At 47.8% G+C, this 15,068-nt stretch overlaps 1 protein-coding gene across 1 annotated transcript; it reads right to left on the reverse strand.

The window, feature by feature from the left end:
* Window positions 1-530: 530 nt before the first annotated feature.
* On the reverse strand, window positions 531-5,083 carry Znf648 (zinc finger protein 648). Its single transcript, XM_041662454.1, is given in 2 exon segments — window positions 531-2,118; window positions 4,935-5,083. Coding segments are annotated over 2 exon segments (1,737 nt in total).
* Between the last annotated feature and the right edge of the window lie 9,985 nt (window positions 5,084-15,068).

The following is a 15,068-nucleotide window of genomic DNA, read 5'->3' on the forward strand; positions in this document are numbered from 1 at the left end:
AGAGTCCATCACAGGGATCATTTCTGAGGATTCCTTTATATAAAAATCAAAAAGAATCTTTCTCTAAAGATGATCTTCTCAATTTGATATGGCTTTGAGGAAAGAACAAAATAGACTTTTTTCATCCATGTACCCATAGAATCCCACACAGAATCCAGCACAGATTTCTATACCTTCACATTTGCTGAAGTCCCCTGACCTAAGAAATCCAACTATTGGCCAGTCCCTACATTTTTATCCTCACCTTTTCTTTACCAATTGCTCCCGGCCTCTGCGCAGTGGGGAGGCCAGTGTGAACCTGCACACCTGGATGCTGTCTTTGGGATTATCTTGTCTCACAACACATCAAATACATAAAATACATAGACCACCCCACGGCCAGCAACCAGGAAGTGAGGGGAGTGACCAGTGAGCCTGGCTGACTTGGAGGGTAGAATAGGATGTGGGTGGGCCCCACCGGGCTGGGTTCCATGCTGTCACGTGAGGTCGAGGATGTCTTAGCTTCTCTTAGCAGCAAGCTAATGGTGCTTTCACTCATTGGAAGAGGAAGGGGCAGGCTCCTTCTTGCAAGTCTCATGCTTGGCTTGATGTCTTTGGAGGTGATTAGAGCGGGTAAAGGCCTGGCCGCAGCCCTCACACTTGTAGGGCCTTTCCCCATTGTGCATCCGGATGTGCTGCGCCAACTCGGATGCAATACGAAAGGCCCTGCCGCACTCGGCACAGAGGAAGTCCTTGTCCCCGGAGTGGATCTGTTGGTGCCGCTTTAGGGTGGAGGAGCGGGCGAAGGTTTGACCGCACTCGGCGCAATGAAAAGGCCTCTCGCCGGTGTGGATGCGCTGGTGGCGCAGCAGGCGCGAGGGCTGCGCAAAGGCCACACCGCAATCGGCGCACTTGAAGGGCCTCTGGCCAGTGTGCAGCGTCTGGTGCTCCTGCAGGTTGGACGATTTGGTGAAGCATTTGCCGCAGGTGGAGCAGGGGAAGGGCCGCTCGCCAGAGTGCACGCGCTGATGCTCCACCATGCGGCTGGCCACGGAGAACTCCCGGCCGCAGGAGGAGCAGCGGAAAGGCTTGGCGCCCAGGTGCGTGCGCTGGTGGCGCAGAAGTGACAGTGGCCTGTTGAAGGTCAAGCCACACTGGGCGCACGGGAAGGGCTTGTCGTTGCTGTGCATGTTGCGCTGGTGTTTGCGCAGATCGGAGGAGCGCACGAAGGCCCTCCCGCAGTCCGGACACCCATAGGGTTTCTCTCCAGTGTGGGTGCGGATGTGCTTGCGGTGATCGGAGGACCAGGTATACGCCTTGTCGCAGAAGGGGCATCTGTATGGCCGCTCGCCTGTGTGCAGGCGCCGGTGCTGCTGGAGCGTGCTGCGGTGAGAGTAGGCCTTCCCGCAGAGTTGGCACACATAGGGTTTGGCACCATGGTGCTCTTCAGGGACCTGAAGTTTGCTGGACTCCTGGAGGGCCCGCCCGTCCTGCACACACCTGTCGGGACTCTCTTCCAGCCCTCTGCCTCCTGGGTCCACCTGGCCCTGTGCTTTTCCACTGTCCTGCACATTGCCCAACGTTGTTGCTGGGCTAGCACGAGAGACTGAAGTCTGAACTGGGGTGGTCTCAGACCTTGGAAACTGCTCTAGAGAGTTCTTATCTGAGGGGGATGCATCTGCACTGTTCCGTGACCAAAAAGACCCCTCACTATCTAAGAAACTGGTCGCGACTTCCAAGGCTGTGTCCTTGTTTGCCTTCTTGCCTCTGTCATTGCCCATGGAGTCCCTATGAGGCTGTCTCTGTGAGAAGTCTCTGAAAGGGTCTAATTGAGGGGAGTTTTGAATCTGGGTGATCTTCAGTTCCTTTTTTCCCCAGTCGGTGGTCCTCCCAGGCATCTCCTCCGGTTTCTGCTCCACATAGCCAGTGCTGAAGGACGCAGACCACTTCCCTTCGCTGGACTGAGCGTCACACAGCAAGTTACTGTTGCTCTGAGTGGCTAGAGAGACGTCTTCCCCACCATCCTTGTCTTCACTCTCCAAGTTCATGCTCAGCATCCTGGTTTCATGAATCATACTGCCAAGGGACACCTTGTTCCACCTATCCTGGGAGTCCATTCATGCCACGGTGTGCCAGGCTCTTCAATTGTCTGCTCCTCCTAGAAAGAGTTTCTGCTTGGCACAGGGTTCCTGCAGAAGGGGCAGAGGGTGAGGAGACAACAGTGTGTTTAATCTTCATAGCCAGAGGATATGAGGGCCCCACCATGGCCCTTTTTCCTCCTGATGGCCATCCAGGTATTTTGTTCAGCATCATGGGATGAAGGAGGCTATGGGTTCTGCTGAAGCTGCGTAAATCACCCATCTTCCCTTTGGAAATCCTGCTTGCTAGAAGCCCAGAAACAGCTGGAGGAAGAGGGATTTGCTAGGTGCCCACACCTCAAATGCTAGCAAAACAGATGTTCTCTGGGCTAGAGGAGCTAGACGAAACAGGAAGAAACAGACTTGAAGGCACCTCTCTCTTATGGTGTCCCCCAGTAGGAAGACCACGTTAGCCCCTGTTGATCCTGCCAGAAGGCAAGTGTGTTATATCCTATAATGGGCATCTGGGGCTGCTTCCCAGTCATTGAGATGTATAGGTCACCTCTTCTGAAAGCAAAAAATAATCTCCAGAAAAATGGAGGCAAGAATGTAAGACACCAGAAAGGTTCCACAAGCCACCTGTCTGCTTTCACAAGGACTTCACAATGGATGAAAAGGCCCTAATTGACATGGAGTGTGAGCCGAGGTAGCCAGGGAGAAAGGGATACCCACCTAGAATTTAAATGGCTCCACTTAAAACCATGGGAATTTATATTTTATGTTCACTTTTAGCTCCAATGGTTTTGGCATTTTTTGTTTTTGTTGTTGTTGTTTTGTTTTTGAGACAGGGTTTCTCTGCATAATCATCCTAACTGTCCTGTCACTTGCTCTTAAGCCAGGCTGGCCTTGAACTCACAGAGATCCGCGTGCCTCTGCCTTCCGAGTGCTGGGTTTAAAGGTGTGTGCCACCACTGCCCGACTTAGCTCCGATGTTTAATCTTCCCCTAAGTGTGCCATATGAACCCCATGGCACCTCGTGCCAAGCACAGCCTACATGCCCTCAAGGGTACGTGTTCCCCAATTTGACAAGCGTGGACTTAAGGTTTGAACAGTAGGCACGAGAGGTAGAAGCCACCTGAGTCTTGGTTTCAATTTCATCTTGCTTTAGCTTGGAGACACAGACAAAGCCTGCTGCATGCCGGTTAACAAGAAACGAGTGCGTGGGTGAGCGACTCCAGAAGGGGGAGCTCCTGAGGGCCTTGGCGTGAGAATGGGAACTAGTCACTGGCCAGTGGAGCGAGCTTGCTTTAGTTTTGAGGGAACATCTTAAGGATGCCAGACACAATAAACACTAACTTTCCCATTTGGGGGCGGGGGGGGGGGTGAGGAGGGCTACATTGACTGCTTCCCAGGCGTGCTTTTACTTATTCCTTCCAGAGACTTTCCAGATAGAGACTGATAGAACCATGTCTTTCCTCCCATCTTATAGACAGGGCCCTGAACCATAATGAGGTTTTCTGCCTGCCCAAGGCTGCATAGCTCACAGACAACAGTTCAAAGATTTTCTCTCAAATTCCGTGACTGTATGTTGAACCCAAGTACTACTACCCCTTAGCTGAGGCCTCCAGAGTAAGGCCTGTTCTGGAGTCAGCCCTGCCAAGAGTAGCCACAGCATCCTGGGGGGAAGAGCTGCTACTCCCTGCAGCCATCAAAGCCCCTTGTGTTTGCTGGGCCAGGGAACCTTGGCTGTGCTGGCTCAGCACTGGATTCCTCCCTGTGCTCATTGACCCAGATTGCCCTCTGCAGGAGAAAGAGGCCAGGGCTGACTGAGTCAGGAAGCCTGCTGTGTAGACTTCTGCCAGGAAGGCCAGGAATGTTAGTCACTGAATGCTCACTGTTACCAAACTCACTCGCTGCTTGCACCGCCCTCACCCCCTTCCTCAGCAGGGATGGCAGGAGCTGTTTTTGAACTTGGTTGTGTCCTGTACCTCTCTTATTAAACTGGACTCTGCACACTTCTACCTGCTGACTGCCCAGAGGGACTGTGTGTATGAAATGGAGAGAGGTGGTGGCGGAGAGGGGGAGGGAGCCTCACTTTTGTTTTTGCACACAAAAGCTGTGAATTAAAGGAAGGCATATTGTAGACCTGCGTGTGTCCAGGATTTCATGTCCTCTTGTCTCCTGATTGTCCTCTGGATGCACTGGCCCTGTAACATGTCAGAGTGTGGACTGGTGTATGTTTTGACAAGAAACCAAGTCTGAAATGTCTTCAGCATTGGGGATCTTGGAGAGCAACTGTGTGCACTTGTACCTGTGAAGAGACACACGGCTAGCAAACTCCAGGTGATTAGCATGCTGGGTCAGGTCTGGAGTCTCTCAGTTGGGGGGATACAGGGATGCTGGGTTTGTTTGTAACAGATACCTCTGTTACATCCTCTCTCTCTCTCTCTCTCTCTCTCTCTCTCTCTCTCTGTGTGTGTGTGTGTGTGTGTGTGTGTGTGTGTGTGTGTGACAACATGCTGTGCACATTTCTCTTGATCTGCTCTATGGCCCATTCTCCTTACACATTCCTTACCCATATGCACCCTGTTCTCCACAGCCTGTGTCTTGTTCCCTCCCTCTGGGCCACAGGTAAGCCTGCTCAGAGTGTCAGGCAGTTTTCTGCTAGCTTCCCCTTCCTCAGGAGCTGCAGGACAGATTGCTTTCTCTCACAGAGAGCCGCTTGGCTGGCAAGCCACATCCATTGTGGCTAACTAGAGTGGCCCTCCCTTCTTCCCTTTATAACAATTGAAGAGGTTTGCTCTTTCCCAGAGCGAAGACTAGGAGGAGATCAGGGGCTTGGGGTATGGTTGTGTGGCAAAATTTGCACAAATATACCTGATCAGGAAGAGGAACACTGAGAAGGTGGTGTGGCTGAGACTTCTGCTCTCCAGATCCCCTGCTTCTGAGGCCATGAGAGTACAGACCTTTGCTGAGCTTCGTCCACGCCCATCAGCCAGCTGTGGACCGACTCCATACACAGACATGCTTCAGCAGCCTAGCCTGGGGCTTGCTCCTCCTCCTCCTCCTGCTCCTGCTCCTGCTTATGCCCCTGTCCCTCGCCCTGCACTCCCGGCAGCTGGCATTAACTCCAGACACCTCTCACTAGACCCTCACTTGTTACTCCTGGCTTTCCCATCAACACCTGCTTACCTGGAAAATGCAGACAGTGGCGTGGAGCACCCTGCCCAGGCTTCAGTCACATTTGGCCTCTCAGCTACTGAAATCAGTTTCCTGTTAGCTGCCACGATGTCTCTGGGTCTCACCCTTTTGTGTTCAATGCAGCAGCTTCAGGAGAGGCTCAGGAAGTGGGGTCCACATAAGACATTTAACCTTCTTGCCTGCCTCCATGGAGCAGCCTGGGAAATACAGGGGGACTGTCCTCTCTCTGCCTGAACTGAACTGAACCTCTGGCTCTCTCAGTTCCCGCCTTCCCTTCCTGCCACAGCTGGCTCTCCTCCCTTCCACTCCCTCCTCAGAGGCCTTCCAGTCCTCCTGCAGGTGGCCCTAGACCTCCTGTTTGCTCTCACTCCTTCCTCCCACAGAGCAAACCACTCCTCCTTCACTCCAGCCATGCTGTGCTCACGAACCTTTAATTTCACATCATTTTTTGAGAGAACATTCCAGGAAAAAGCCTGGTACATCCTTCTCTCATTTTAGTACCCACTTTCTCCCCTATTCTAGTGCCCACCTTCTCCCCTATTCTAGTGCCCACCTATACAGAGATGTGGATTGAGCATGGATGGGGAGTCATCCTTGAATTCTTTTATTGGTCCAATTTTTGGCTCAGAAATGTTCCTGGCAATTTAGGTGGTGTATGAGGCACAGGGAGATGGTTTATGGGTACAGAGTCCAAGTCTGCCCTGGCTCATTCTCCATCTCTGGTTACTGATTCCCATGCCAGTCTACTGTGATGAGAACAGTTGCAAGGCTCAGTAGTTTTGAATTTATAGGCATTCAAATTAATATGATAGAAAAATACAGATAAACAAACACACAAACCCCCACATTCTTAGTATTCTTTCATTAGAGTGAATGATTAGAATATTAAAATAGGAATTTGGAATATGTTACTCATGATGTTACTATGTGGCCAAAATGAATGCTGGTTGACAGAAAGGTTCTGGATTTCACCACCCACTAGGTTGACTTTGGACAAGTTATTTAACATCTACATCCCTTAGCTCCTTATCTAAGAAGTGGGGATATCAGGATAGCATCACCATCGTGAAGGGCTTGGAAGGATTAAGTTGATAATGCATGGCAAGAGCCCAGCAAGGTGCCCAAACATAGTGAGTAGACAGAAAAATTAGCTGGTAGATTGTGTGTCGTGGAGTATGCCTGTTGTCCCAGTCCTCAGAGCGCGAGGCCTCATGTGAAGTTAACCTGCATTGCCCAATGGGTTCTAGACCAGTGTTGGAGGAGATAAGAAGGAAGACTGGAGAGAGATGAAGGGAGAATGGTTAGCTGGTTTCATTACTTTTTGGATGTTGCCGATTTCCTGGATAATGTGGCTCTTTTTACACCCCTGTGGCCCTTGTTAGTGCTATAATTCTGATAGAACATTGGCGCCCAACAATAATTCTCTGGGTGTGATTCAGAGAGTGGATTACTCTGCTCCTTGGTGTTTTGCAGGCATGAATTCAGAGGTATGAGGCATGAAGTGTAGACGTCCTCATACCCCCCCGAGTCCAAAGAGGGTTAAAGAAGCCCATATTCCAGCACTTGTTCATCGTCCTAGTCTCTCAAGCGACCGTATCCTTCAGGAATTGGGATTAGATAGTTTACAGACGTGAGTCCTTGGGTGATCTGTGAAGAAGCCTGTGGAGTTGTATGATGGAGTTGGGCTGTGTGTGACAGATATGGCAAGCACTAACTCGTTCTAACACTGAGTTTATGCTAAGACAACACCCCAGCAACCCAGATAATCCTCACCACATTGCATTGTGCAATCACTGTTGGCCTCATTAAAGTTTATGAACACTGAGGCCCAGCCCAACGAAGTATCTAATCCAAACACTAACATCCAAAATCAAGGATACAATGTAAATTCAAAATATTATGGTTTTGACTCTTTTTCTTCTCATAGATATTTTTTAAAGATTTGGTTTTTGAGTGTGTTGCCTGCATTTGTGTTTGTGCCCCACCACAGGCCTGCCTGGTGCCCACAGAGGTTAGGAGAGGGTATCAGATACCCTGGGGTTAAGGATGGTTGTAAGCCACCACTTGGGTACTGGAGAACAAACGTGGGTTCTCTATCAAAGCAACTGGTGCTCTTAACTGCTGAGATATCTCCCTACACCCCTTCTTTTTGTGGCACCGGTGATTAAACATGGCCTTGCTGAGGTTAGGTAGGCACTCTACTGCTGGAGCTACTGCCCTAGCCGGGATCTTCACTGTTAACCATGGCCTTTGCCTGAGTCCTGCCTCATTCTCCCTTGGAAACCTCTAATGCTGACCCTCAGAGCTGTGTGACTGTGTATGCGGTCTTGACAGTCACTACTCTGAAAGACATTCTTGTCCCTGCACTTGGCTGACTTGATTTCTACCCATCGAACCCATCCCCAATAACCCGAACTGCTACAAGCTGTGACATTATACAGTGATTGCTCGGCCATCTTTTCATGAGTGCCTTAGCAGAACCAAGGGATCTGGTAAATCCCTAAACCAAAAGGCAAGGCTTTTTGGCTTCATTGTTTAGTGAATAAGTGATTGTCCTTTTTCTGTAGCTGAACTCCCTTTCGGTTACCTATTAATTCCCACAGTTCAGAACTGTTTAGTGAAAACAGTTTCCCACCACCAGGCCTTCGTTCCTCTCACCTAGGTAAGTGTGGAGATCTGCCTTCCTGCAACTATCCTTATCAGCAGGCATTTGGTCAGAGTTTAGGGTCCTGGCAAACAGCATCCCTTAAGATATTCACATATCTCCAAGGACATAGAGTTACCACCTGCCCAAGCAGCTGCTCTGGTTTGACCACACAACACACACAATCAGAACGGCTGATAACAGCATAGCCCAGAACTGTTAATTTAGAGGCCTGGGTCTCTTCTTTGCTTAGAGCAGTAAGTCTAACTCCAGACCTAGACACCTACAGTGTCTGGTGTATGTACTATCTGATCAAGAGCCATCAGCTTCTCCCTGACTGTTTACATAGGTTGCCTAGTTACCTGGTAGCCTCTACGCGTACTGGGAGAAAAGAAGCGGCATGTTGATTGAAAATACAGTCTGTGCCCTATTCATATTTTACTGAAAATAAACCTTTTTAGCCACCTAAAAATATAACGTAGCACACTAACCTTAATTCCCTGATGATTTAATTCCTTTCTTAACTAACTTTCTCCATGAAGTATTTCACCAGATGTGTACTAGCCGCTCCCATGGATCTGTGTGTGTGTGTGTGTGTGTGTGTGTGTGTGTGTGTGTGTGTGCGTGTGTGTGTGTGTGAAAACCCTTATCTGATTTTCTATGGGGCAAAAGAATTCTGACCCTGGAACCTGCTAGGGCTGGGAAATTGCTGGTTTTAAGGATACGTATGACTGGAAACATTTGTAAGGGGTAGGACAAGGAAGAATAAGGATTGAGAGAAGAATAAAGAGACATGGACAGACGATTCCTGTCTTGAGTAGACTTCTTACCCCTCAGATTTTAACCCTCAGATCTCTAGCTCCCCTTTAGCTATTGATGGCGTCTTCAATTGAACCCTGAACTGGAGCCCTAAAGGCTAAAGCTTCTAAGGTTCCCGTTACTGGACTGTCTGTTTTTCTGTCACCCTTACAGGAAACTGTAACCAGCGACTAATTTCTATGCCCTGGGATCCCCATGCAAAATTGTCCAGATTCCTTTCTGATTTTCAGGACATGTTGGCATTCTTCCATCTCGACGGTATGAGGCAGTTAACAGTAACTAGGGTGGCCTGGATGCTAATTACATCAAGAGATCATACGAGCCCCTTGTGTCCCTGAGGGTAAACGGAGGCAGCACTTTCATTTCCCGATCACGTGTTTCCAAATAATCACACAGAAACGTATGTTAATTACAAACTGTTTGGCTTTACCACCTAGCATTATTCAGCCATGTAATAGGCCAAAGAAGTTTCTTTATTAAACAATGGGATTAAAACATACAACATACAGAGGGGTTAACCCACAGCACCTTAGTTTCTTCCCTGCTATACCCAAATGTTTTGTATCTTTTCTGCCTGAGATTTTTCACCATGCTAATGACCTATATACAGAGGGTAGGTGGAGTCTCAGAACTGTATTCTGGAGTATCTTGTATCCTAGGTCCTTTGCCCTTTGGTCAACACAAGCATATCTCTGTATCATTTTGTCTTCACAAGCTTGCTCTAAAGGCCACAAGGCATTGAAGAGTTGGCCTAGACCATACTCTTGTCCTTCTTTTTAAGAGCTGGAAACTGTGGAGGAGGCTCAGTTGGTAAAGTGCTTGCCTTGTGACTTTGGATCCTGAGCATCCACATAAAAAGCCAGATACAGCTGAGCATCTGTAATCCAGATGCTGAGGAGGCAGGTACAGAAAACCCTTGGGTTTTCTGGCCAGCCAATTTAGCCTATTAGGTAAATTCCATGCTAGTAGGAGATACTGGAAAAAAATCAAGGTAGAGAAGCAATTGAAGGAGACACCCAATTTTGACCTCTGGCCTCTATGTGTGTGTGCACACACTTAGCCCCACATAAAACCTACGCTGGCACATACAAAAATATATACAATAAGTAAATAAGAAATCTGTCATTCTCAGATTTGCCTCAGGCTTGCAAACAAGGAGGGTATTGTCTTCACTTCTGTTTGCAGGTCTCCTTTAAAATCTGGCATTCCCCTCACACACACACACACACACCCTGAGTTGTCCAACTTGGCAGTGTGCAAATAAGGATCTGCCTCCCTGTTGTGGAAGAGGGAAGAAAGGAGCCATTGAGGGAGAAGCCTGAAGCACAGGGATAGGATGGGCACTGGCCTCTGATGAGGTGCCGTGGCAGAGCTCAGTGCTGCTTGTCAGCCACACAGGCTGGATGGAGCTGAGTGGCATTGCTGGGAGAAAGGCTGTGCTGTCTTTCCGCCTTCAAGGATTCTGGGGACTCTTGGTTGAGTCCACGAACGAGTGTTATCCCTGGACCCAGGACTAGACTGCGATATCTGAGAAGTTCCTCAAGTCCTATCTAGATCTTTAAAGCTAGGGTTGCCTCTCCAAGTTCCCTGTTGCCTGTGGCCAGCTGTCAGTACCGGATCCAAGCAGCTCTCAAACACTGGTAATGATTGGTGAGGCACAGGGCCCTCTATTTTATGCCTCAGCATTTTATCAGCCTCGGGAAAGATTCATGGATCCACCTGAGTGTCCTACGCATGCTCAAGGCTCTCTGAATATTCTTACTCTATCAGACAACAAAGCTCATTAGTAATCGTATACCCACAAAAGGCAAAACTCAGCCCTAAGAACATTCATTGCTCAGTTTTGAGTGACTTGGCTTTAAATCTCAGTTCCATTTTATTTGGTCTTGACCAATGTATTTAACTTCTTTGAGTCTCAGATTTCTCAGGTGTAAAATAGCAATAAGAACACCTTCATGAAGACAGAGGATGGTGGCCCACACTTGTAATCCCAGCACAGGAAGCTGAGGCAGGAGAATCTTGAATTTAGTGCCTATCCAGGATACATACTGAGTTGAGATAAAGGTCAACCTAGGATACATAGTGAGACCCTTTCTCAAAAAAGTATACACACACATATCCACATATATGTGTATATGCATATATATTAATAATATTGTTGTGAAATAACATTAATCCATTTTTGGAAGCACAGCCCAGTTTTAGCTATATAGTAACCACTTGTACTGGCTGGTTATGTATCATCTTGACACAAGCTAGAGTCATCAAGGAAGAAGGAGCCTCAGCTGTAGAATTGCTCCATGAATCCAGCTGTAAGGCATTTTCTCAATTAGTGATCAATGTGGGAGGGTCCAGCCCAATATCCCTGTGTTGGTGGTCCTGGGTTCTATAAGAAAGCAGGCTGAGCAAGCCAGGGGAAGCAAGCCAGTAAGCAGTACCCCTCCATGGCCTCGGCATTAGCTCTTACCCCCAGGTTCACACTCTGTTTGAGTTCCTGTACTGACTGCCTTCAATGATAAACAGCAATATAGACATGCAAGCCAAGTACACCCTTTCCTCCCTCACTTGGTTTTGGTCATGGTGTTTCACCACAGCAATAACAACCCTAACTAAAACACTATTCTTTATGTATGCATGTATGTGTGTGAGTATATGCATTCATGTGTGTGTATTGATGCATGTGTGTGTGCATGGCACATATGGAGGCCAGAAATTAGCTTCGGGTGTCATTAACCTCTACGGGCAACCACCTTGATTTATAAGACACGATCTCTTATTGGCCAATCCAAGTTCAATTACTGGAGTTCACTTGAACAGTCTAGAAGACGGGCTGGCCAGCACACTCCAGAGATTTACCTATGTCTGCCTCACCAGTGCTGAGATGACAAGTGTTTGTCCCCAGGTCCATGTGTGCTATTGTTTATGTCAGTTCTGGGCATTAAACTCAGGTGCTCATACCCCTGCATCTTAACTGACTAAACTGTACCCACCCCAGCCTCCTGGTCTTTCATAAATCATAACTTACATTCTATCCTTGAACTAGTAGAGGCTTTCCAATGTCCTTGCCTCATCTCTGAGTTGCTCTGATTTGCTGTGATCTCGAGGGGCGTTGTTCTTCTGGCTCCTTTCGTCTCCCCTTGCCTCATACCCTCTGCCTGGGAGAATATCCGGTCATCTGGGGAGCCAGGAGTGCTCCCAGAAGCAGCAATGCCATAAGTGTGTGCCCTTCATTGTGTGTTACCTTGACGTACGTGGCAATTCGTGATGGGATGGGAGGTTTGCCCTGCAGATAAGATGTCAAGCATCAGAGGGCTTCATATGTCAGCTCTCCCAGTAGCTGCTGCAGAACAGCGCCCAGCTGAAAGCATTCTCTTCCCTACCCCCCAGCACACCTGCCTCTGCACAGGAAGGAGGCCCAACTTGCCTGTCCTGGAACCTGGCTACAGTGTAAACCTTATCTTTACGCCTTGTGATTTGTCTGAACCTTTCTATGTCTTAGTGTATGATAGATCAGAACCCCCAGAGTTAGGAGGGTTAGACAAGATGCTGTGCTTTACAGAACACACTGGACAGACAAGCAATTGCTAGTAATGAAATGTAACCTGGGGTGGGAATCACCTCTACTTTCAGTCCAAATACAGAGACCCCCTACCTCTGGCTCCCATTGCTGTCTCTTCCTCATGCTATCCAAGGGCCTTACCCAGGGAATCATTTAGAACTCTTGGGTGAACTTCCAAAATACCCAGCCTTCTTTAAGCTCCTGGAGACCCATGTTGCACCTTCCTAAAAACTTCTAAAACCCCTAGCCCACAGATATGAGAGAATTAGCTACAAGCAGTAGATTGTTATCAAAAAAAAAAAGCCAAATATTCATGTCCTCTTTTGACTTGGCTTAAGGTTTCCTTGGTCCAGGGGAAAACACACCCCTCCAGGTGATAGAGGCCCCTCCTCTTTTGTCCATGTCCCATCTCAGCTGTGGTGCTTTGAGGTACCTCCATACGTCTCAGATATTTGAATATTTGGTCTCCAGTTGGTGGCCCTATTTGATCTGAGGAGGCTTAGGATGTGTGGCTTTGCTAGAGAAAGTCCGTCTGCGAGCAGGCTTTGAGGTTTCAAAAGCACACACTATTTCCAGTGCTTTCTCTCCACTTTCTGTTTGTGGTTCTAGATGTGATTTCTAATCTGTTGATCTGGCCACCATTTTCTCCTTGCTGCCCACTACTTCCGTTCCGCCATCATAGATTCTAACCCTCTGAAAATGTAAGCTCAAAATAAACTCTTTCTCCTACAAGTTGCCGTGGTCATGGGGTTTGATTGCAGCATCAGAAAGATAACTGGCACCTCAGTCCTGGGACCTTGCAGAAGGCAGAGAAAAAAACACCGCAAAAGAAATCTTTGTAAGATGCCTGCACTGTCTGTGCTCCTTTTGCCTTTGCTGGTGGTTCCAGGCTAGGGGATGGAAGGTTTGGGAGGCTATGAGTTGCTGCATATCTTTAATTGATGAGCAGATTGAAATAGAACACTCTGATCTCATGTCCACAGGATTCTATTTGTGGATTACCAGAGTCCTGGGGTAGCGTAAAAATGATTGAAAAATCAAATATTAGAAATTATCTGGTGTAGTCCTGTGTTTTTCAGATGTTAAAATATACATGTTCATTTATTTGCTCTGCCATGCATTTATTCATGCATCCAATATTTGTTCGCCTTCATTATGTCAGTGTTTGCTGAACTACCAGACAGAACCTGCAAGTAGGGCAAGGATCATTTTAGCGCCACAGCCTATATTCTTTTTAGAACAGATTATACCAAAAATGTCTTGCACACAGGATAAAACATACTGTTTAGGTAATTTTAATTTTAATTATATATGTATGTATGAAATATGTATGTGACCGTTATATTGTGTCTTAATTTTTTTTCTCCCGTTTTGTTTTATTTATTTATTTTTGATTTTTTGAGACAGGGTTTCTCCGTAGCTTTTTGGTTCCTGTCCTGGAACTAGCTCTTGTAGACCAGGCTGGCCTTGAACTCACAAAGATTTGCCTGTCTCTGCCTCCCGAGTGCTGGGATTAAAGGCATGTGCCACCACTGCCCGGCCTCCCTTTTTATTTTTATGTTATTTATTTATTTATTTTAAACTTGACCTTGACTTGTGACTAGAGTTGTGGGGAGGGAACCACAATTGAGAAAACGCCTCCGTAAGATTAGCCTGCAGGGAAGGGAAGCCGTGCAATTTTCTTAATTTGTGATTGCTATGGGGAGGTCCAATCCATTGAAGGAGGTGCCACTCCTGAGCTGGTGGCCTGTGTGTGTAAGAAAGCCAGCTGAAGCTGGGCATGGTAGCACATGCATTTACTCCCAGAACTCAGGAGGCGTGGGCAGGAGGATTTTTATGAGTTAGGGGCTGGCTTGGTCTCACGATGAGCTCTAGGCCAGCTCAGAGCTACATAGAGAGACCCTATCTCAAAAATCAAATAAAAAATGCAAACAAAGAATTTGAGACTGAGAAAACCATGAGGAACAAAGTGATAAGCAGTGTTCCTCCATGGCTCCAGCTAGGTTCCTGCCTCTAGGTTCCTGCCCCAACTTCCTTCTATGATAAACTATACCCTGAAATAAACCCTTTCCTCCCCAGTTGCTTTTGGTCGTGGTGTTTAAACACAGCAATAGAAACCCTAACTAAGACATAATGAAAACTGTATTTTATATTCTGGTTGTTTTGAGGCCTTGGAGGTCCCCCAAACTTTATAGATTATGGCCATTGCTGGTGGTTGCCCACTAGACCTGGATGGTAATGTCGTGTTGCTGAAGATACCACAGACCGCAGCTACAAAATAGAGAGAAACCATGCGAGAACTGAGCTGAAAGTTTCCTTCCTGCTCGATAGCCTTCTTAGTGCTGGAAATTACTCTACAGACAAGTAGGGGGAAAGAGTCAGTAACGGTCTTTTCCCCAGCTGTGCCTCTCGAAGCGAAATGGAGAGAGTCATGTTTGGTAAAAGAGAACAAGCAACCATCGAGGACTGAGTCTTAAATTAAACACACACAGCACCCTTCCATGGCTCAAAGAACATGGTGGAAAAGAGGATAGGAAGAGGGTGAGAGCCTGAAGGTAGGACGGAGGGCAGTGAAAGGGCTCTCGGATGGCGGGAGCATGAACTAACAACAGCTGGGGTTGTCTGCATAAGCCTGCACAAGTCAGAGCCCATAAACATTCATTGATGGGGAGGGTCTCACGGGGCCCTCACCCTCTCAGGGGAGCTAATAGCAGTCTATGGACACTTGGGGAGAGGAAGTCATTGTCTTTCCCCATGTGTCCACCCGTGAGCGGCGGTCCAGTGGACA

This window comes from Microtus oregoni, unplaced genomic scaffold (genome assembly GCF_018167655.1).
Source record: "Microtus oregoni isolate MIOR12 unplaced genomic scaffold, Mior012 000013F_ref0000133, whole genome shotgun sequence".
Taxonomy (NCBI): domain Eukaryota; kingdom Metazoa; phylum Chordata; class Mammalia; order Rodentia; family Cricetidae; genus Microtus; species Microtus oregoni.